A 23,881-nucleotide genomic window follows, 5' to 3' on the forward strand; every position below is an offset into this window, starting at 1 on the left:
TTCAGCCCTATGGGGTCAGCCGGGTAGCTTAACACGCCCACTCTACAGATGCAGAAAATGAGGTCAGAGCTCGATACTGGTAAGAGCAGTACCTGAACCCAGTTCTGTCCAGAGTCGGGGTTCTTTTTCCTACCTCACAGCTTCCAAAGGACAAGGACTAAGGCTTGCATAGAGCCAAGCCCGGGGCTGGGCCCCGCCAGCAAAGGGCATCCCCGTGGCTATGGCTACACTTGACCTTCTCCTTCTGTCATTTTGCAGGAGCCGCCGCAGGGGGAAGCATGCTGCTCTGGGTGTTCTTCCTGGTCATGCTCACCCTCAGCAGTGGCTCTCACTCTTTCCCACCGTCCCTGCCCCTCAGGTAATCCGTCCTGCCACCAGGGCCTGGTTTCCCAATGTCCCCAAACCATCCCTGCCACCCAGTGGGGGACGATACTAGGGGGTACAGAATAGAGCCCTAAGCTGGCCCCCAGCCATCTCCTCAGCCACCCCCGCTGCCCATCCCTGGGAGGGGGCCGGGCTCTGAGCTCCAGGGAAGCCTCGTGGCGTGGGTCCTACCCTCTCCGGGGATGAGCAGGGCAAAGGGCAGAAGGACCTTACAGGGACACGATGAAGACATCTCCCCCGTGTCCTCGCCTGGCCCTGCCACCCTGCCCTTTGACCTCTGACTCCTTCCATCCAGAATCCCTCGGTATGCAGACGCCATCTTCACCAACAGCTACCGGAAGGTGCTGGGCCAGCTGTCTGCCCGCAAACTACTGCAGGACATCATGAGCCGCCCGCACGGGTAAGCCGAAGTCCTAGCTATTTTTTCCCACGTGTCGATGCATCAGAGTGTGGAGGGATTCTGGTCCCTCCCCTGGCACAGCATCTATCACTTCTGGATTTGCCGCAGCAGAAGGGTCTTAATGTGCAGCTCCAGTTACCTCTAACCACAAAATGATCGTTGAACACCAACACTGTGCTCCTCCCCATGCGAGGCTCTAAATGTCATAATACCAATGGTAGTTACCATTCGATCAGGGTTCTGTGCTGGAAACAAAGGCTCTGCTCTGGGCCATTTCCATGCACTCAGGACAGAGCTGGACTCACACATATTAGCCATGACTCTTAGTTTCCTACCTGCAACAACCCTACGAAGTAGGTACTGTTTGCTCCCATCTTATAGCACACTTAATAGCTTTCAAAGGACACACACCAAATAGTGGCAGGGCGAGGATCCAAAGAGCCCGACATCACAGCCCGTACAATTTTTTATCTTGAAAAAGTTGCGGCAATAGTACAATGGACTTCCACATCCCCTTCCCCATCTTCAACAATTACTACTGTTCTCCATATTTGCTCACACACACACACACACACACAAACACATGTGCACATTGTTATTATTTTGCTGAACATTTATTTGAGAGTAAATTGCACTCATCGCAATGCTTTACCCTTAAAGACTCAGGCATGGTGCCTCCCAACAGCTAACAAAAGGGCATTCTTGGACATAATCACGGAATAATTAGCACTTAGGATGCATATACACATTTCACCAGTTTTCCCAAAATGTCCTTTGTAGCAATTTTTAATGTCCCTGATCCAGGATCCAATCCAGGATCATGGGTTGCATGTAATAGTCATGTCTCTTTGGTTTCTTTACTCTGGACAGTTCTTCGGTCTTTCGTGACATTGACATTTTTTATTAGTAAAGGCCAACTATTCTTTACAAAACGTCCCTTATGTTGGATTTGCCTGATGTTTCCTCAAGATTAGATTCAGGTTATGCATTCATAGCAGTGATATTGTGTCCTTCTTGGTGCCCCATATCAGGAGGTACATGATGTCCACTCGTCCCATTATTGGTGATGGTAACTTTAGTTGCTTGGTTAACATGATGCCTGCCAGGTTTCTCCTCTGTAAAGTTAATATTTCTCCCTTATAATTAATAAGTAATCTGTGGTGAGATATTCTGCAAATATGTATTTCACAGCCTGTACCCTGCACTACTGTCTAAGTGCCTTCTCAATGCTGCTGAATCTGATTCAGTTGGGTGGAAGAGTCCATGCCAAATTTTGGAATAGGCATAGGGACCCACCAGTTTTGCTTACTTTGCCCTGACCTTTCCCAGGCTTCTCCACATCCTACCCAAATAGCAACCTCAACTGTTGCTCTTTTTCTAATCTACTAGAGAGAGAAACCGGGAGCAAGGAGCAAAGGCACGGCTTGGCCGTCAGGTGGATGGTATGTGGGCAGGCCAAAAGCAGACGGCATTGGAGAGCACCCTGGCAGCCCTGCTGCAGAAACGCAGGTACGTGTGTGTGCACGCACGGGGGGTGTGTGGTTAGGGAACTTGGAGGCTTCCTTACCCGTGGGTTGCCAGGAAAAGGAAAGAATCTCCACCTCTCTAAAGGCATGGGGCTCTGCTAAGCAAACTGGGAACAAGGTCCCTCCTTATGCACATCAAGAACTGGAGGAGGGGAGAGAATGCGTGCCGGAGACTGGATTCTTATCTACTGCTGTCTCTCTGGTGCTGGGCTCAGCGTCTGCGTATGAAAATTGTTACGTATTCAATCGTTCCGGGATAGGACCCAGGAATCTGAATTTTAACAAACGTCCCAGGGATTTCTGATGTGAATGATCTGACCAGCACACCCTGGATCCCTTGGCAAGTTCCCCAAACTATAAAGCCACAGAAAGGGCAGCCCCTCCCCACACCCCCAAGCAGACTAGCTTGGGCAGCGCTCGTAAGAGGGAAAGATGAGGATGGGGGACGACAGTCGTTCCTCCTGTCACTGACTTCATGTTCCCACTGGGTGTCAGGGAAGATCAGGAATGAGTGCTCTCATCCTACAGAGGAGGGAAACTGAGGCAAAGCAGGGGCAGCCGCTGGCCCAAGTCAGGGACTAGCAGCAGGCCCAAGACCTGTTTGCTTCCCTTCTTCACACGGAGCTCCACTTCCCAAAGTTTCCCAGGGATGACATGGCTGTTTGTGGAGAAGCTCTGCTGTCTTTCTGAGCCTGATTTTTAGCTGTGAGCACAAACATGTCCCAGCATGGCTCGCCGGTCACTTCTGCACCAACCTATTAAGCAAATCCCGTTCCCAACAGAGCTCTCCGTGTGCTCCCTCACCTTCTTCCCAACCTAATTAGACACCAAGAGCCCAGAGATCTCATCAACTACAGTCCTGTGGAGACAAGAGCAGCAGGCAGATGGGCAGGCTGCAGGAGGGGCGAGAACCTGCCTGGGAGGCACGCAGCAAGCTGACTTCCTTGTTTCCCCCTTTGTGGAGGGAGGAGAGGCTCAAATCACCTCTAAGCTCCCTAAGATTCGAATTCTAAGAATAATGCCTCCCCCCCCCTCCAACCAGCCGCTCACGCTGGGATTAGGTCATCATTCACCTGCTTTATGGCTCCTGCCAGGTCCTGGTGGGGTAGGGTGGAGTGGCCCCAAGGAGGGCCGAGTCCTAAGAATGCAGGCTTTGTTCCTGCAGGTTAAAAGCCAGAGACTTCACAGAGCGAGCTCGAGCTCGGAGCCGCAGAGACGCAGAGCAGGCAGGAAGAGGGCCAGAGGTTCTCCAGCCATTGTCTCCCCTCCAGTTTAAGGGCTGCAAATCCCAGGCTCTCCTGGGGGGCCTAAGGAAACAACAGAAGAATGAGTTATTATACCCTGAGAGTCAGAGGAGAATGATTTGGAAGATGGCACATTTGTACGCCCACCATGCTTAATGTCCACCTACTGGCCCTGTGAGGAACTGAGATTCAAAGTAATCCGTCCTCCCCTCCCTGGAAAAGTTGTCCGATGGCTACTGTGTGCCAGGCTCTGGGCTGAGGGTGCAGCAGTGACACGGACAGCAGGGGTCCCTGCTCTCGTGGAATTCATTGCTACACATCGAGGCAGACAGAAATTAAGCAAGTACCGGAATGGTGGATTATTTAATCTGTGAGAAATGGTAAGAGATGTAAGGGGTGTGGCTGATGGATGTGTGGGGAGGAAAAAGCTAATGCAACCCCATCTGGGGATGGGAGGTGGCGTCTTCAAGGGGGTAACTGGCCCAGGGTCTCAGGAGGAGTGGGTTGGCAGAGCTGGGGCTAGGACTGAGGTTCGCTGTGCTGGAACGCACGAGATCCTTCCCTTCTTCCCGCCTTGCCTCTTCTGGAACCCAGACCACTCGTCCTGACCCTGCAGCACCTATCACCCAAGTTCCAGGTGTCTTGGCCAAACTCACCCTCACTTCAGTCTCCTCAATTGAGTTTTATCTTTCTTTCTGCAGCAGGAATTCCCAAGGATGAAGATACCACCTGTGTTTTATGCTACCTGCAGCCAAAACGCAACTGTATCCAGTTAATCCTCTTGAATTTCTGACCTACTTTAGCCAGCATAAATACAATAAAATTCCCCCATACTGGTCTGCATCTCAATTTCCTTTTCTCTCCAGCCTAATTTTTTTTAAAAAATGTGTTTTACATAGTNGTTAACCGCTGTGCCACCCAGGCGCCCCCCTCAATTGAGTTTTATCTTTCTTTCTGCAGCAGGAATTCCCAAGGATGAAGATACCACCTGTGTTTTATGCTACCTGCAGCCAAAACGCAACTGTATCCAGTTAATCCTCTTGAATTTCTGACCTACTTTAGCCAGCATAAATACAATAAAATTCCCCCATACTGGTCTGCATCTCAATTTCCTTTTCTCTCCAGCCTAATTTTTTTTAAAAAATGTGTTTTACATAGTTACCTTTCCCAAAGAGGGATTACAAGGTATACTACAAAAATAGCTAACATTTACCAGATAAGTCCTTGGAGTGCCAGGCCGGCAGCTTGGTGCATAGAATCTCAGAGGCTCCTCCCACGGCCTGATGGGAGGTGTTGGCGTACTCATTTCACAGACAAAGCACTGAGGCCCAGGAAGGGTAACTGAGCTGCCAAGGTCACTGCTGACAAGTGAGAGAACAGGGATTCAAACCCGGGCAGGCCAGCTCAGAACCAGGCTCTTCATCATATCCGTCCACTCTGGGCCAAAGTCATCCTTCATCCACGAATGAATTGTCATCTACCAGCGATATCATTTATTCATTCAACAAATATTTATAGAGTACCCACTAGGTGCCAGGCACTGTTCTAGGCACTGGGAATACAACTGTGAGCAAACGGGCAAAGTGCCTGATGTCAAAGACCTTATATCTTGATGAGGGGGAAGAATATTAACAACACGTAAATATACGGGGCGCCTGGGTGGCTCAGTCAGTTAAGCGTCTGCCTTCGGCTCAAGTCATGATCCCAGGGCCCTGGGATGGAGTCCCGCATTGGGCTCCCTGCTCAGTGGGAAGCCTGCTTCTCCCTTTCCCACTCCCCCTGCTTGTGTTCCCTCTCTCGCTCTGTCTCTCTCTCTGTCAGATAAATAAATAAAATCTTAAAAAAAAAAAACCACACGTAGGGGCACCTGAGTGGCGCAGTCGTTAAGCGTCTGCCTTCGGCTCAGGGCGTAATCCCAGCGTTCTGGGATCGAGCCCCACATCAGGCTCCTCTGCTATGAGCCTGCTTCTTCCTCTCCCACTCCCCCTGCGTGTTCCCTCTCTCGCTGGCTGTCTCTCTCTCTGTCAAATAAATAAATAAAATCTTTAAAAAAAAAAAACCCCTCATGTAAATATAGAATATGTTAAATGGCAGCAGTTGCCAAGGAGAAACATTTAAGGGACTGGAGAGTGCAGGAGGGCATTTTTGTAACTATCATCCATACATGTGTTGTGCTGTGGTCAGGGAAGGCTTCAGTGAGAGGGTGGTATTCGAGTAAAGGCCTGAAGGAAGAGAGGGGGTTGGCTGGGTAAAAAATGTTCCAAGCAGAGTGAACACGCAACACAAAGGCCCTGAGGCAAGAACACAGAAGGAGCAAGAACAAGGAGGCCAGTGTGGCTAGCTAGAACATTGTGAGGGTATGAGGAGAAGGAGGCTGAAGGGGAGCAGGAGGCCAGCTCATGGGGACCCTCAGAGGCCACAGTGAGGACTTGGGATCTCGCTCTTGGCAAGACGGGAGTCATCACAGAGTTTAAGTGGAAGAATGACATGATCTGATTTGCATTTTAAGTCACTCTGAGAAAGGGTCGAATTCTGAATACTTTTTTAGGGGAGAACTAATTTGCTGATGGACAGGGTATGGGGATTGGAGTGAAGTCAAGAATGACTCCAAAGTTTTTGGCCTGAGCAACTTGAAATTTGGAGTAGCCATTTAGGAGCATTTGGGGGAGGAGAATTAGGAGTTGAGGGCAGAATGAGGAGTTTGGGTTTGGACCACTTGAGTCTAAGATGACACTTAACGGTCCAAGCGAGGATGTTGTGGAGGCATCTACGTGTCTAAGTCTGCAGTCTGGAGGCGGATCCTGGCAGCCGGTTTGGTTCGGCAGCCACAACCATTTAGATGGTCTTGAAAGTCGGGAGAGGAGGTTAGATCACCAAAGAAGAATAGGAAACATAGAGGAGAGGTCCAAGGACTTACTCCAGGGAAACATTGCATTTAAAGTTTTGCAGAACGATGAGGAACCAGTGAAAGAAACTAAGAATGAGCAGACAGTGAGATGATAGGAAAACTACAAAAGAGAGGAATTCCAGAAGCCAACCGAAGACAGTGTTTCAGGAAGGGAGTGACCTAGTGTACCAAATGCTGCTGGTGGGTCAAGGCAGTTGAGAACTGACCAAAAAAGTGACCATGGGAGCCCTGATGACTTTGACGAGAACAAACTGGGGAGAGTGGTGGAGGCATAAGTCTGACTACCGTGGATTCAAGAGCAAATGGTAGGAGAGGAACCAGAGCTGGTGGGTATAGATCTGACTGTCCAATATGGTGGCCACTAGCCACATGCGGTTACTGAACACATGAAATGTGTCTAGTACAAGCTGAGATGTGCTTTAAGTACAAAAAAGAAACTGATTTCAAAGACAGTATGAAAAAAGAATACAAAATACCAGTGATTTTTATATTGATTATATATTAATATTTTGGATATATTAGGTTAAATAAAAGACATGAAAATTAATTTCACCTGTTTTTTATTTTTTCTAAATGTCTTTCTTTTTACAAAAACAACCAAGAAACTTCTATTTTTATTTTTTAATCAATTAATTTATTTATGTAATCTCTATACCCAACATGGGGCTTGAACTCACAACCCCTGAGATCAAGAGTCACATGCTCTACTGACTGAGCGAGCCAGGCGCCCCTCTTTTTTTTCACCTTTTTATGGTGGTTACTAGAAAATTTAATTTTTTAAAAAGATTTTATTTATTTATTTTGAAAGAGAGAGAGAATAGGGGCAGAGGCAGAGGGAGAGAGAGAATCCTTAAGCAGGCTCTGCATGCAGAGTATGGAGCCCGACCAGGGCTCCACCTCACTTCCCTGAGATTATGACCTGAGCTGAAATCGAGAGTCAGATGCTTCACTGACTGAGCACTCAGATGCCCTGGTGACTAGAAAATTTAAAGTCACCTGTGCGGCTTGCATTCTCTCTGAGATAGTGCCAGTAGAGAGAATGCTTTTGAATTTTTGCTAATATCAGTGATCACTCACCTTTTTCTATTCGTGGACCATTTCACCAGATACCTCCACACATCACCCACCCTACACACGCCTCTTGGAATCCATGAACTTTCGGTGGGGGAAGGGTGGTGTTGGGGGCATCAAATTGTTCTGTATTTTGCTTTGAGTAATGGTTACACCAGTGTCATTACATTTAAAAATTCATTGAGCTGTACACTTAAGATTTGTGCATTTTGCTCTAACTAAAAAACAACAATTATGAAAAGTCTGGATGATGAGATGTCTGTTTTGATTAAAAGTACAAGAAACGGGGGTGCCTGGGTGGCACAGCGGATAAGCGACTGCCTACGGCTCAGGGCGTGATCCCGGCGTTGTGGGATCAAGCCCCACATCAGGCTCCTCCACTATAAGCCTGCTTCTTCCTCTCCCACTCCCCCTGCTTGTGTTCCCTCTCTCGCTGGCTGTCTCTAACTCTGTCGAATAAATAAATAAAATCTTTAAAAAAATAAAATAAAATAAAAGTACAAGAATCGCAGCATTCTAGAGTTGCTGGGGACTCCGAGACAGCAACCCCACCCCGGTCCTTCTGCAGCCCACACAGGGCTGACCTGGGGCCTGGCGGGCAGGTCTGCTGTCTCCCTGCATCAGAGCTGTAAAGCCAGCTTGATTCTTCACAGGGTTTAGACCACCTGCTGTCTCTGGGAGCCCCCAGTGTACCTTCCAAGAAAGAATGTCAAGCGTGGGAAAGGCTCTGCAGGGGGCCGCTCTGGCCGAGGAGGCCATACCAACAATGGGGGACAAAAGCCCCCTCCAGAGGAGAAGGTTGGCCGTTGAGGGCTGGCAGTCCATTTCAACCAAGAGAGGTGGGCAGGCCGAGAACCTGCCGAGAAAGGCGCACAAAGGAGGAAGCTGCTGGATGGTGGACTGGCCATGGCCAGCCCCAAGTTCCCTCCCTCCCCCCAGACCCACCTGCTCAACTCTTTCCTCCACCCCGACAAAAGCAAAAACTGAGGACTCTCTCAACTTCCAATTAGTTTTTCAAAAGAATAATGACCAATGGGACCCACTGCTATTTGTGTTTTTGAAGGGAATGCAATTACAAAGGAAAAAAACGACGATGGTGGGGACAATTCCTGTGCTTTATCACCGTTAACTGCAACACTAATGGCATCGTGAAAGACTTCACCCCTCCCCGCAGAGGGGCTGGGAGCTTCTTATTCCCGTGGGGGTCCTACTTAAGACCGAGTGCTATTTTTTTCCCCTAAAGAAATGCTCTAATCAATGGGGGACTTGTCGCTTTTAATGATAATCCCTTATGTTTGTATTCACTTCAAGTTCACAAAGAGGCTTCCCGTCCATTGCTTCATTTGCTCCCTCCCACAGGCCCCTGGAGAAAGGCAGTGCAGGCTGGCCTCTCAGAGGGGTGGGAGGTTAGGTGCCCCACCGGTCCCACTGCACAGAGGGAGCACAGCTGGGAACTGATTCCTGATTCCAGGGCAGAGCTCCGGTGTGGTTTCCAGACTCCAGGTCCCTCAGGAAATGTGAGCTGGGGACTCGAGTGAAGTAAACAATCAAACAAGCATGTGGATCTGGTATAAGCCGCTTACTGCGCTCCTACCAACACACAGGAAAGAACAGTGATGACCATATCTACATGGATCAAACACTGAGTCAATGAGGAGGGCCAGGCACTTTGGTTAAGTGTTTTGGACATGACCTTATTTAATCCTTATAAAGCCCTTAGAGGTATTATCCCCATTTTTACTGACAGGAAATCAAGGCCTCAAGGGGTAAGGAGGGGCATAGGGCTAATCAAGCAGGTCAGCTGGACTCTAAACTACCATGGTTAGTACTCCTTAGAGAAAGCCAGACCCAGCACTTCTGTGGTGTCAAAGAAAACCAGAGCCACATGGTAGTTCAAGCAGTAAAAACAGGTTTCATTCAGGACTACTGCACTAGGGGGAAGAGACCTCAGTATAGAACTGGGACCAATTCAGAATACAGCAGGGGCAAGTGGGGATTTATAGGCAAGGGGCAGGGCGGTGATTGGTGGATGGTAGGAGCTTCTGGCTAAATGGACTTTACAGGATCCTTGCCGAAGACGGGCCGGGGTGATCAGACGTCCCCTGAGGGGCAACAGAGGATGTCCAGCTAAGTTGGAAAACGATCTGATTAAAATCATTTCCACCCCCCAATTCAATAAATCCTGTTAGGATTACGAATATTTCAAAAGTTATCTAAATGTATTTATGATGTTTCAACTAATAGCATCACAGGCAATGAGCCCAAGTTCGTAACTTGGCGCCAAGCGCCGAGCCAAGCACTTTAGATGCACGAAGCTCCTTTAGTTATACCACGTGGGCACCGTTATGATCTCTCTTCCACAGAAGAGGAGGCTTAGAGAACTGCAGCCACTGGCCCCATGTCCCTCGGCCTCAACCATGCCAAGTGGTGACAGCACGCTTGCCTGACACTCGATCTATCCACCGGACCGTACTATTCACTGTGACTTCTCTACATGATACTATACGCCCTCCAGCTGACGGCGGTCCCGGCACAACTTCAGAGGGAGCATCCCTGAGATATGCGTGTCTGAGCCTAGGAATACTCACGCGGTCCGCCCCCTTTTAAGACAATTCCTCCCCTTCCCCACTGCACGCCAAGCCCACACTCTAAGGCAAAAGCAGAGGGGCCTTCAGAGACCAACAGGGCTCCTTTGCAGACAGATGGTGCTCACTGCTGGAGAAGAAAGGATGCTCAATTTTCCAGGCAGATCTCAGTCCTGTTAGGCAAGAGGCAAAAGGATCAATGGAAAAAGGCCTGGAGAAAGACCATGGCCACCATGTCAACAGTACGTCCCAACTAAGTCCTCCTGTTATGTGCTCTGGGGATCCCACCAGCCCCAAAACCCTAGAACAAACTCTCAGTCAGGTCTCTGTTCCTGTTATTCTCTTTATTCCAAAACAGATTAATTACAAATTTCAACTTTTCAAATGCAACATCTGGCGGCTAAGTTAGGAATATTCACAGCATCTGGCTAGGGCACCATGCCAAAGAAATGGAGTATCGGGGCTCACAGGTATCGCTCTGTGCTGGGGGAAATAGAAAAACAACAAGCAAAAGTATAACCACAATTTTGACTTTTTTCTGTTTAAATAAAGTTTCTTCATTCCTCTTTACAAACGTGAATTGTTCTTGACTCCTTGATACTCATTTCGACTTTCAGAACTTCCTTCCTTCTTCTGGCACTAGTGTGCTGTTCTGAAAGGAAATGGGGACAAACACAGAATTACTGAAGGTTTCAATTCATTGTTACAGTTCCTAACCGGTGACAACAGAGTGACCAAGGTCCTCTGCCATTGGTAAGATCCCACTTACATAGGAATATAATTTATCTATTATTTATTTATGCCCCATCTTATTTCACAAGAGGTTGCAAGACAGCTAGTTCTGACTACAGCTGATAACAACGTAAATAAAAGACAATGACACAAACCTGACAACTAAGAAAGTGGTATATGGAGCTCTGAGATGAGGGAATTCCAGGCACACCTCTCACAGCGCAAGGCCAAAAAGACAGTGTAAATTTCAACTAGGGGAAGAAAAAGGAAAGCTTGAAAAATGTTCGTCTTCTATCTCCCAGACTCCGGGTCTGACAAGCAGCCCGGGGCCCTCAGGGAGCTTAGAAGACGACATTATGGCCATTCAGAACAGAAACCTGCACCACACTCCTGCCAGGCAGGACTCCTGTCATGTTCCTGCCAATGGTCAGTCTCAGCGTCTAAACCTAAGAATGAGTCTCAAAAATGGGATTCAGCTCACAGAAAAATTTTAAGAGGGGATAAAAATCTTTCAATCTCTTTGTTCCTTCTTTCCCCATGGCTGTCCTTCCCTAGACTCAAAGAACTGATGGGGAAACACAGGAACGGAAATGACAATCCAGACGGCCACTGGGCAACCAGGAGGGTGAGGCAGCAAATAAGTGTTTTGGCAGCTCCAGCAAGCAGAGCACTGACACACACGCCATCCCGAGCGGGCAGTTATCCCCAGGGGTGTGGACTGACGTGATGCTGACGTGGTCTTACAGGATGGCAGCCTCTAAGCCAATTAATCAGTAGTTCCAGGGGACACAGGCCAGAACTAATCCTGAGGGCTGAAGGGAGTGCCCCTAATTCCCTGCCAACATCCAGAGGTTCCCAGGTACACTCTGAAATGTCCGTGCAGAGAGGACAGCATGAGTATGAAGGAAGAAGAGCTGAAAGGGTAGTGGCTCACAAGCCGCCATCTTGGCTAAGAAGTTATAGCCTCTGTGGAGCCTCATCAAATCAGTGTCTGTCCTCGGATGGAAAGCATTTAGCTACCAGAGACTTTCCTTTAAAATACTAGGTCCCAACCTCTGGAAGTCCCAAACGTCCACATGATCAAGCATCTTTCCCTTCTCTCAAGCAGTGTGATTTGGGGGTAGCAGCAGTGTGAGGGTTGACTATCTAAATAGCAAGAAAAAAAAATCAATCCAGAGTTATTTTAAAGAATTAAAGAGCTCAATATTTAGCAGAAAGGACTACTCTGAAAGTAAAATCCTAGAGCAACTCTAATTCAGGACAAAACCCATTGGGTATGTCAGGGAATAGGGATAGGGACAAGGGACCACACAGGAACTTTCTCGAGTGTGGAAATAGTCTGTGTCTTGACTGAGGTGGTATTTACATGACTGAGTAACTTTGTCAAGATTTACAGATTTGTACACAAAAAGGGTAAATTTTACCAGATATAAATTATACCTGAAAAAACAAAACCAAGACAAATGTAGTCTCTCTGGGTTGAGGGTTAGATGCGCCAGCTTGTGCTCACACATCAGTGAAAAGGCTCTACATTCTACGCTTTCGTTGATCTCTCCGATTTGCAGAGGATTAACAATTAGATGGCTCCCTTGTTTAGGGAGGGAAAGATATTTCCAAGGCAAGGGATCCGGTAACATAAATGAAAACTCAAATACCTCCCCCTTCTCCTTGTTGGCCTAGTATAGGTGTCCGCAAACGATGCCCTAAGGGGCAAATCTAGCCCACCACCTGTTTTTGTAAATTAAAGTTTTAACTGGGTGGCTCAGTCAGTTAAGCGCCTGACTCTTGGTTTCGGCTCAGGTCACAATCTCAGGGTCGTGGGACTGAGATGGAGCCCCGCTTCGGGCTCCTCACTCATCGTGGAGTCTGCTCGTCCCTCTCCCTCCCCTTCTGCCCCTCTCCCAGTTTGTGCGCGAGCTCTCTCTCTCAAATAAATAAAATCTTTAAAAAAATAAAGTTTTATTGGAACACAGCCACACTCATTTGTGTACAGTCTACGGCTGCTTTCAAATAGCAGTGGCAGAGTTGAGCAGCTGCGACAGAGGCCATATGGTGTGCAAAGCCTAAAATACCAGCTTTCCAGAAAACTGTTGCTGATCCCTAGTCCAGAGGAGCTGATCAATGAAGCAGACACTCACTCTCCTTCCCTCCCATCACCTTGCCTCCACTTCCATCCACACCCCAGGATTAATCCCTAGAGAATGCGTGATCTTTCACTTGACGTTTTAGCCACACAGGGAGCAGCCCTGAACTACACCCTGAGTTTTAGGAACCAGGGTTCTGATGCTGGCTTTGAGCTATGGCCAATAGTCCTTCATAATTGAGTCTCACCAAACCACATTGCTGGGCCCAACCAAAGATTAGTGTTACAAAAAGGCCTAGAAACAGTGACAAGGTGTGCCAGGATTTGCCGTGGGACCATCATTTCATGAATTTAGATGTTCTGAATGGGGTCCCCATTCAAGGGAGTCCAAGGTGGCATCTGTCTTACCCTCAACTCCGCTGTCCTATAAACAAAGAGAAAGGGGCTGCTGTCTACAAAGTGCCCCACAGACCTAAGGGAGGATGGAGTCTGATGTAGTCAAAGCCAGGTCAAAGTTATCCCATCAGCTGGGCTAACTCAGGGAGCTCTGATTTTTGCCCTGGTCCAGTCATAACCTGGTCCAGCAAGTTGAAAAATGGCCCCAGAATTCAGCTTTGGCTTGGGGAAGGTGAGGAGGAACAAGTGGGTTGAAAATCAGGTAAACGACTGACATGCACAAGGTGGGCAAGATGGGAAAGGGGCCCTGCTTCTGGGATGAGTCCACCCTTCATCTTTACCGTAGTGTCCTATATTTTGCCAATCTACTGCTCTGCTCTGCAGCGATCCTGCCAAAGGAAAGAGGGTTTGAGAATCAAGAAAGGACAGTGGGAAGAGAAATAAGCTTGAGAAAAGAAATGGCAAACACCCAACCAGAGCTTCCGTTAGGGTCAATGATCTCCCCAGTGGCAGAGTTTGTTCTAGACACACAACCACAGCAAAAGAAGAGTGGGCTTTAACTTTCTGTATCAGGGGTGTGTGTGTGTGTGTGTGTGTGTGTGTGTATACACGCATGTGCACGTGTGCTGGGGAAGGGATGAGAACCATGGTCTCTCTCTTCAGAAAATGTACACAATTTTAGGATTTCAGATTAGGAACTCCTGCTAAGCAGGATCTAAATCTACCTCACCTCCCCCTTGATTTCGTTCATCTTGTGTGGGCAACTTCCAGAAAAGAGAGAACTCCACACTTTTGGCTCCCTGGGGCCTGGACTGGCTGCTGCCAGGGAACAGGGCTCTGCTTAGAAAAAACAGCTGAATCCCTGACTCTTTCTCAGATGCAGTGCAGAGCTGCCAAGTGAAGGCTGCTGGAGGGGCAGAGAAACGAAGCAGCTGCCGCGGCCGGTGCTCAGAGCAGCTCTGGCGGACCGTGGATTACCAAAGGGAAGTGCGGGAGCGCCTCGAGACCAGTCTCCAAGGCGAGGCACTCAGAAAGCTCACGATGGAGACTCGAGCGGGGCTGAGACACGTGGCTCTCCCGCCTACTAAGGGTCTCTGAGAGAGCCTCTCTGATCTGACCAACTGAACTGGCAGCCGTGCTGGATGGCACACTACTGAGTTCGATTCTTACAGCATATGTCTTGGAGAGGAGAAAGCAGGGCACATCTGAAACTGTTAACTTCCAAAGGTGAAAGCAACTCTGACCTTTTCTTATTGATCTTTACGCGACTGAAATCACCCAAGTTCTCATAAAGTCAAATCAATGAGAAACACCTTTGTGACATTTAAATTTGCCTCTCATCCAGGTTCGAAAGTCAAGCTGCCAGCAAGCTGCCACCGCCGCGTTGAATCGGACCATTTGTGCGAACCTAAGGTTGTCTGGTTGTCAGGGACGCCGTAGAGGCTACGGAGCAGGGCTCCCTGTTGGGGGGTCTCTTAAACCCTGCAGCAGTCTGGGGGCGGGGGAGAGGGTAGCTTTCCCTCCCTCAAACTGAGGAGGGAAAGCTATCTGAGTCTGTTAGGGGTTACAGAGGAGTAACTCTCTGGGGCCTGGGAGGAGGGCAGCGTAGGATTCTCTGTGGCAGTAGATAACATTTTTATACCAGCCAGCACATTACCAACAATCTTCTGTCACATGCGTTCTAATCCATTTTAATCTTCATAAAGAAATTATTTTCTTCTCTTATTCTAATGTGTCAGGGCATAAATCACTGTGGTTTTAATACATTTAAAGCTGATCACCAAGGCCCTTTTCTGACTTAGAAGGCTGGATTAAGGTGTCACACTTGCCCCCAAGGATCCAAATCGTTCTGCCACAAACCCTTGTTCAAAGAGATGGGTGAGGACAGCTGACGGAAATATTCCTAATCCCACTCTTGAGTCCCTGGCCCATCCCCAGCCTCACCTCTTGATTGCCTGCTGGGCCAGCATCCGATTGCCAGCCAGAAACGTCACACTGCCCAAGATGGCCAGGTACTTCAGGGTCTGGAACATGTTGAGCTGAGTCCAATAGACATACATGAGCCCCAGCATCGCTGCAGGAACAGATGTCATGACAGCCAATTAAATGAAGCAGTGACAATGGCCTGGGGCAGAGGACAGTTAGGAACAGTAACTGCTGGATTCTGAAGAAGTCCCTATTTCTAGACCAGCTGGTTTTATTCCTTTTATCCGATGCCAGAAAACGAATAACTCAATATACTTACCTTGGCTACCAAAAAATCCAGAGGTAAAAATCAGACCTCAGCAACTTAGCTACTTTAACTATCTTGTTCCATGTCCCAGCGCACAGCTGTTTTATTGTAGGTTTTAATTTTTTGTTTTGTTGTTTTTTTTTTTTTAAACATGACTGTCCTTTATATTCAGGATTCATTTTACTTTTCAAATTCTGAACGAAAGCATGTAGGATTAAACAAATGAATAATTTCCTTTCCATTACAAAAAACGATTAAGGGTATTTTGTCAGTGTGACTAAGAAGGCAGCAAGGAGCACTGGGGAGGAAGGGTTAGTGAAAAGGTCTGGGCATTGGGAGCCCTTGGTTCTGGTCCAGACTCTGCCCTCCCCAGACACTTCCATTTCTCTGAGCCGACATTCTCTCACTTGTCAAACAGGGATCATAATTCCTGCACTTGGCACCCCCATCAGGGTTGTGATGAAAATCAAATGAGGGAATATGCACAAAAAGCACTCTGGTAAGAAAAGTCATGGCTCTAAACAAATTGATATTCAGGTTTTGTTCTCAGCCTGACTTGGGAGGGCTATCATTCAAATCCAGTAACTGGGCTAGAGAGAAAGGTCATCCTGTCAATTTTGCCCAGAAGGATGACGGATGAACTACAGCAGGGGTTCTTAACCATTTCTGAGGTCGTGGACCACTGTGAGTATCTGATCAAAGTTATGGACTTCCCTCTTTCCCCAGAAAAACACAGACACACATTTGCCTAGAATTTCAAGTGATTCATCTGTGCAGCCCCACAGACTCCGCACACTAGGCACACACAGAGGGCTATTCCTGAAAGAGTCAACGAAATCAGAAAAGAGTATTGCAGTCTCGGGGCGCCTGGGCAGCTCAGTCGGTTAAGCGTCTGCTTTTGGCTCAGGTCATGATCCCAGGGTCCTGGGATCCAGCCCCACGTCGGGCTCCCTGCTCAACAGAGAGTCTGCTTCTCCCTCTCGCTCTGCCCCTGTACATGTGTGCTCTCTCTCTCTCTCTCTCTGGTAAATAAATAAAATCTTAAAAAAAAAAAAAGAATATTGAAGTCTCAGTGAAATGCAAGGTACCACAGATCCAACAGGGTCAAACGTCTCTGAAATGCTTAGCTGATTTGTGAATTTACTGTCTTGTTATGTTTTGGTACGGAGTTCTCAAGAGGACAATGCAGAACAGTGTGTCCAATTGTAGAAGAAACTGTTTTCTATTACTGTCCAGACACAGCCGCCAGCAAACGTGAAGATCGATACAGTGGGGAAAGATAACCTTTGGAAACTGCATTAATGCTCTTCATCCAGGAAGATGGCCCAATGTAAAGATACGATAAGTGAGTAATCTCTGGAAATGAACAGGGCTATTAAGTAGGGGTAAATGGCCAGCCAACAGCAGCCTAGCGCAATGAAACCCAATATAATGACAGCTGTTCTAAGCTGATGGACCAAACAGGTTTATCATCATATTAACTGTCCTAAAAGGCCAGGAGGAAGAGGGAAATGTTATGCTATTAAGTCATTATAGTTAATAGGCTGTGGGTCTACTTAACAGGGCTTTTGTGTGGGCAGGTGAAATGTCAGAGGAGGTTGAATGGAATTAGCAGCCTAGGGTGCGTACCAGCATGTCCCAGGTGAAAGATGATCGTGCTTGGAGCAAAAGTGAAGTTGGAGACATTGGCACCAATCCGGATCCACTAAACGATGCGGAGAAATAAATGAAAAAGACATTAGAACTTGAAAGGGAAGGCAACACATGCCACGTCAATGCTAATCCAATGAACAGCCCCAAGGGCTTAAAAGTTCATGCATACTTGAAGGACAGGAAATTTTTCCAAGTGACAACCACCCTATTATAAGTCCTCAGGAAAAAATTGTTCCCTTTCCTCTTTAGAAAGGCATTCTGACACCTGCTTTCAAATGTGCCTGGGTAACTCAAACCTGAACATCCTCTTTAATGACAGCAAACTTTTCTATTTCAAAGCAGGTGAGACCACGAAGCCAAAAGGTCAGAGACCGCATTTATGATGAAGTCCCTGGCACTCGGCCTAATTCCTCTAAGTACGGGTAAGATAACCCCCTGGCAGCCGGCAGGGTGCAGGCTCTTGCTCCAGGTTCCGTGTCTTTTGGAATTCTGATCACTCATATATGAGAACAAGTGTGCCTACCCAACACTGGGTTGCTGAAAGATCGTGCCGTGCCTTCCAGATTTAGACTGACCATAATTCCTTTACTAAAATCAATGAATGAATTAGGAACACAGGCAACTAACCTCCCAAAAGTAAGAGCTAATGAGTTTTCCATGCAGTTCTCAAAATTCTCTGCCCTTTGATGATATGCATCTCATAATTTTAAAAGAAAGACAAAGAAAAAAATTGATAAAAAGAAAATTCAAACAGTACATTAAAGTATAAAAATTTCCCTCCTTTATACTTCCTGAAAGGTGAGTATACTCCTTTAATAGTGTCAGAGGTGACCGACACTAACAGACAATGCCTTTTTAAGGTTTTTACACAAAAAGGATCACAGACACACACTATGCCACCCCTGAGCTGCTTCACTCGGTAAGACATCACCGCAATCTTGTCGTATCAGCATATAAATCTAACCATTCTTTTAATAAACCTATTATCCCATTATATGATGTACCATAATTTATTTAACACTAGCTTTTATGAGGACTTTGGCTTGTTTACAGTTTCAGGCTCCAAATGCTGAAATGCACACCCTCTGTACCCTGTTTTTAAATAGCTATCAGCATTGGGCCTTGCTTTTTTCACACCTGACCTAGTCTGAACCCTCCTACAGAGCATCCCAGTCCACGTACTTTTGTCATTTTTGGTGGCTCTTAGGTACTTTCTCATGCCCCTCGTTAATGGATAGTTTATCTGGCTGTTTCCCCATAGTGGGGAATTTTAGTTATTCTAAAATTTTTTGACCATCGGTTCAGGTCACAGCTGCTGGACCCCTCTGTAGCTGTGCTGAGGCCAGAGCACAAAGCCTCCTTTAGAACAGCTCCATCTGCTGAGTCTGGTGCCAGACACACACTGCCCATGCTAATTACAGCTACTCACCAGAGCAAAGAGCAGGAGCAAGGGCGAGAGGACCAGGGCGGTGAATGTATTGGACACCACCGTGGGAGGCCTCTTCTCAGGCTCTCGGAACAGGTGCTGCCAAAGGAAGACATACCAAGAATGTTTAAGAATGTGCCCTTTCCAGCAGTGGCTGCCGTGTATACCAGGGACCAAAATGCCAGTGACATTCATGAAGACATGCTTCCCAGAGGCCAAACCCTCATGGCAATGAGTGGACACCTGGCCTTTTGCCTCTTATCAATGCTGGCTTCTAATCCTAGAGGTCTTCTTCCAAAAAGAGCAGTGCCAGCTTACACTACTTGGTCAACCTTCTTTTTCCCTCAAAGACTCATTGCCATTTAGAGGTTAGAAAATACAACACATCCCGTGGCATTTGCCTAGTGTCAAAGAGGGTGATGGCGGTGGGGGGGGGGGCAGGGTGGCTCAGTCGGTTAAGCATTTGACTTCAGTTTAGGTCATGATCTCAGGGTCCTGGGATCAAGCCCTGTGTTGAGCTCCCGACTCAGTGGGGAGTCTGCTTGTCCCTCTGCCCTTCCCTGCACTCGCAATCTCTCTCTCTTTCTCTCAAATAATCTAAACCCCCCCCCAAAACAAAAAGAGGGTGCCTAGGTATATGGACAGTTTAGGTAACAGACATCCAAGGCCGGACTCTGGATTTCATAATCCTTCTGGGTTCCTAGGGCGGCACTATCATATGCTGCTGTCCCACTTAAGTTAGCTAACTTGGGGTAAGCTCACTCTCCTTTACAATTTAAAAGAGCCTCACTGTGGATGGTTCAACCATAACTCACCCCTTCTGAATCCAGCCCATGGCTCTAAGGAAGCCCTAAATAAACGTTCTCCCTTCCTTGTTCTGCCTGATTTCTGGAATTAAACCCAGAAAGCTGGGCAAGCATTGTTCTGATATTTGTTTTATTTTTTTCTGAGTAACTCGCATGAAGATCTTTGGGAAGCTCATCTAGATAGAGCCACCCAGCAAAAGCAATGATGGACTGGGAGTCCAGAGACTTCTATCTGGGCTCAAGTAAAGGGGCAAGTTGCTTTACCAACTCTTTGCCTCAATTTCTGGAAAGTTGCGGTGGGGGGGGGGGGGGGGGAGTGGGAGGGCGATGACCATCCTTATTTACCAACTTGTTGCCTCAATTTCTAGCTGGAAAGTTAGGGGTTGGAGGGTGATGACCATCCTATTAGGCTTGTAAGGAGGCTGTAAGGACCAAATGTAATAGGGCACCTGACTATGCTTTGTAAGCTCTAACACATGCAAATTTAACTTTTTTTCAGACTTTCTTCCAATGCATAAACACGAGTCTGTCTTTCCTTGCCAATGTCCAGTCAACCCAGCTCCATGATGAGACAGCCCCACCTGGGAGTCCTGTTCCCAAATTTTCGCCTCAGCTCCTCTTTGCTGCCGCTGCCATTAAGGGATCTCTAACGCTGTCTATGGCATGTGTTGCCGCCTCTTCCACCCTACAACTCAGTCAGCACCCTTCATCATCACGGTCATACCTTCTGCAATTTCACTGCATTTTACAGTCTTAAACAATGCTGTATCAACATTAGGAGGATTTCAAAAAAGAATTCTATGACACCCTTTGGGTCCTTGTCCTTTTTTTTTTTTTTTTTATTAGTGACAAAGGAGTAAGTAGTCTGCCTGAAACATTTCAACATTAACTCGTATGTGGTATGAACAGTTTCTATGTTACTACAGTATGATCATTTCTCATGACTACAAAATAGTCCACTGAGTGCGTCCACCTCCGTCTCCTTAACCAGTGGCTCAAACTGCTTAACGGTTACTAAGTTTCTTTTGTTTTATGTTTATTTTGTAAAATGTTTTAGAAACTGTTCAAAGCCTTTCCTTTCTTTTCTGGTCACCTATTTTGATCCTCACAACAGTCCTGTGAGCTGAGCTGGGCAGAGATTGCTAACTGTGTGCATAGCAGGTGAATCTCTGGAGAGAGGATCGCCTGGGGGAGGAAAGCCCCGTCCTCCTGCCCAAGTGAGTTTTCCACCTAGAGGCCCCCAACAACCCTGATTTCTGCAGGAGCAGAGAGGAAGAAAGCCAAACCCACCCGTGCTATAGCTCTCAAGCAGCTAGCTTAAGGCTGAATCTTCTGGATGCTTAGGAAAAACAGCCTCTGATTTTTGTGACCAACTATCTGCTTTCAGGGAGCTGGACACTGGGCTCTGAGCCTGTTTCTTCAACCTCTTGGACGGGAATGATATTTGTCCTAATTCACAGGGTGGCGAAGCCCACACTACAAAATATTGTATGAACAGGCTACAGAAAAGAAGCCAGAGCCGCAGCCCAGGCATTTACTGGCCGTTTCACGTTTCCCCTCCAAGTTTAGTGCAGGAGCCCTTAGGCTTCTTATACCTGAATTTCCTGTTTGGGGGTGAAAAGGTTCTTGGACAGGACAGTCGATGGAGCATCTTCTTCAGGGAACTTGATGACCACGTCAGCCTAAAAAAATAAGGGTGGTTTTTAAAGGCGCAGGGCAGAGAAGGGGCTGAAACTCGTCAGCAGAGTAGCATTCGCTACTCACATCCAGGACCATAACTGACAATAGCTCCAAGCAGTCCAATCACTTCTGATCCATTAGCTGACAAATTGGGGCAGTAAAAATTTCAAGAACAAAACAACTATTTGTTGAAAATGCTTTTTAGAGCAAGAGTTCCAATTTTCTACTGGTCTGGTGAGACCCACAGAGCTGCTTAATACAAAAATCCCAGCTGGTATTCAGGCTGTTACAGTTGCAACCAGAAACTGCTTGGTGTCCCTGGGAAGTGTGATTTAGTCACAGGAAAAAAAAAATGTGCTCTTGTAACAAAAAACAACCCAAAGTCCAGGAGAAGAAAAAAAGCTTTGACTACAATGCAAAGAAATGCACCTGCCCCTTTGTCTTGCAAAGGGTGCGACCACCATTCGAGGCCTGCAGTTTGGCCTCTGCTACCTTTCCAAACGCCTCCTGCTCTTGACCAGACTCGGGGACTCCAGCAAAATGGACCCACTCGGGTCTCACCGAAAGCACCTTCTGCAGGCTGTTCCCCAACGATCATTCCACAGCCCCCAGATACGATTCTGATAAACCTTGCACTTCTTCAACCCCTAGCTCGAATGTGGTCTTTCAAGTTCGTCTCTCATCGCACCGATCAAAGGTGAGATATGTAGGTGAGAAGCACTATGTAAACTATAACACAGCAGGCAAATGCTGGTGACCAGTTTATGAGCATCTTGCATATTCTACAACCACTATCCCAAGTCATCCTGAATTATCAAAATTCAACTCTTACCCTCTCCCACCCCGAGGCTGTACCATATCTCAAAGACCAGGGCCTTCATCTCTTACGTCTATGGATTCCCCCATAGCATTTTGCTATAGAAAGAAAACCTCCTTCAAGGGTAACTTTTCTAAAAATTCGCTAGGAGCCACGAGGGCAAATTTTGGCTCCATTCACTCACTCTATCACTACTGATCAAGCACGCACTAGGTGCCGGGCCATGTGCATATCCCTAAGACTCCTAGCGGAAGACAGCACAGAGCCCCTCACCTCCCCAGGCCTATTTATTGCCCTGCATAGGCGAGGCTAGGGGAAAACGAGCTGTCCCTGTCGGTGGCACAGCCACTCTTGCCTAGGTCAAGGCGCATGTGGGCACATACCACATTCCAAAGGATTGGGTTCTTCAAAGTGGCATCTCCGATGATCAGATACAGAGTGTAGGTGCCGGACGCAGAGTCAAATTCGATCTTTCTCTCGGAGGTATCCAGTTCAAACTTGTACACGTTCTTGCTGTCCGGCTCAGCAACAAACACCACTTCCTGGCCAGTCTTCTGGTTGTGGAGTCGGACAAATGTCTGGATGGAACAGTACTACAATCTTTGATCTGATCATTTCAAAACTCCCTTTGTGCCCAACACTGAATGAACAAGGCAACAGACTGTTGGCTCTTTGGTCACAGTGGGAGCTCTGGGATCTGCCAGACCTGCGCAAGCGAGAGGAAGGAGTGGCCGTCCCACTCTCGTTACCAGCTCAGAGAGCAGAGCTCACTTTTGGTTAGTATAAGAAATTTAACTTAGGGGTCCGGCCAATTCTCAACTACTTGGAGGCTGAATGCCCAGTTTGTGGATGATTTAAGCTCTTTGCTGCCGCTGCAATTTCTTCTTCCTGCCAGCCTTTTGGCCACTTTGCTGCCCAATTAACTTCTTCACCAGAGGGTGAAAAGAAGGGAAATGAGGTGGAACTGTAAGAGGCCCATTTTCAATTTCCTAGTGCCTCCAGCTAAAGATTTAGTGGAAGAGGCTTGGGGATTGATAGCCAGGCAGAGTTCTAACTGAGCAGAGCAGCCCGGCGTCACAGAGAGAGGCTCTGAAGACAGGCAGATTTGGTTCCACGACTTAACAGGCGAGCATGTTACCTAACCTCCTTGGGCCTTGAGCTCTTCATCCTTATTGAAAGATGCTGGTGTATCTGTGTCAAGATTCACAATGACGAAGGCAAAGCATTTAGTGCCAGGCCTGGTATAACGCTAATGCTAGCTAGCAACAAACAGTAGCTGAGATGCTCGTCAGTGAGACGGTACAAGTCTAATCACCTTATCCCGCCAGTGGCATGTGAAACTAGGGCTTCTGCATATCAGAATTGCAGCAAAATTTAACATCCACGCAGAGCTTTTCTCTCAGGTGTTCCAAAATAAAGAATGGAATAAGACAGGTAGATTGGTTCCATTTAACAGATCATAAGGCATGAGGATTAAATGAGTGGCTGTGGTCACACAATGCAGCACTGGGTCCACGGGGGAAAAAATGAAAATCTCATTTGTTACTCTTACACCTGGGCAACAAAGAACGACCATCAGAGTATTGAGGGAAAGGGCCCAGAGATGTGAAGCATCCTGACTACGGCAGTCTTGGCCAAGAATGGGATTTAGGAGCCCGGATGCCTGATCTTCCTCCTGCCAAAACCAAGGGCAGGAGGCAGCCAGGCTCACCTGCAAAATACCAGCTCTACCTGGGAGGTCTCTATGCCATGGTTCCAAAGTAGAATCTTGGGTGAGACAAGTATTCAGTTAAAGTCACACTTCCTTGCTAACTCTCCCTGTCCTAGCCCTAATCCCACCAATTTAGTCTCGTCATTTCTTCTCTTCACATTCTTTCTTCCCTTATGCTGTTTCGCTGGCAAACATCATTCTGAAAAGAAGCTGGGAAATGCTAAGA

At 47.4% G+C, this 23,881-nt stretch overlaps 2 protein-coding genes across 3 annotated transcripts in view; one reads left to right on the forward strand and one right to left on the reverse strand.

The window, feature by feature from the left end:
- The first annotated feature begins 261 nt into the window (after window positions 1-261).
- On the forward strand, window positions 262-4,377 carry GHRH (growth hormone releasing hormone). The gene is made up of 4 exons (XM_034640102.1): window positions 262-358; window positions 680-784; window positions 2,174-2,293; window positions 4,256-4,377. The coding sequence occupies exons 1-4, from the start codon at window positions 279-281 to the stop codon at window positions 4,272-4,274; spliced, it is 324 nt and encodes a 107-aa protein (XP_034495993.1). The 5' UTR covers window positions 262-278; the 3' UTR covers window positions 4,275-4,377.
- A 6,066-nt stretch (window positions 4,378-10,443) lies between these two features.
- The window catches only part of RPN2 (ribophorin II), a 60,746-nt gene continuing 47,308 nt past the window's right edge, over window positions 10,444-23,881 (reverse strand). Inside the window, exons 12-18 of one of the 2 annotated variants that reach the window (XM_002915156.4) lie at window positions 22,328-22,522; window positions 21,043-21,129; window positions 18,645-18,740; window positions 17,192-17,267; window positions 15,274-15,403; window positions 13,671-13,718; window positions 10,444-10,770 (exon numbers count right to left, since the gene is read on the reverse strand). In XM_002915156.4, the coding sequence (XP_002915202.1) occupies window positions 10,758-10,770; window positions 13,671-13,718; window positions 15,274-15,403; window positions 17,192-17,267; window positions 18,645-18,740; window positions 21,043-21,129; window positions 22,328-22,522 (645 nt within the window). In that variant the 3' untranslated portion in view covers window positions 10,444-10,757. The remainder of the gene's footprint in view (window positions 10,771-13,670; window positions 13,719-15,273; window positions 15,404-17,191; window positions 17,268-18,644; window positions 18,741-21,042; window positions 21,130-22,327; window positions 22,523-23,881) is intronic. The other variant, XM_034641876.1, reaches the window with a different exon arrangement.

This window comes from Ailuropoda melanoleuca, chromosome 13, assembly GCF_002007445.2.
Source record: "Ailuropoda melanoleuca isolate Jingjing chromosome 13, ASM200744v2, whole genome shotgun sequence".
NCBI lineage: Eukaryota > Metazoa > Chordata > Mammalia > Carnivora > Ursidae > Ailuropoda > Ailuropoda melanoleuca.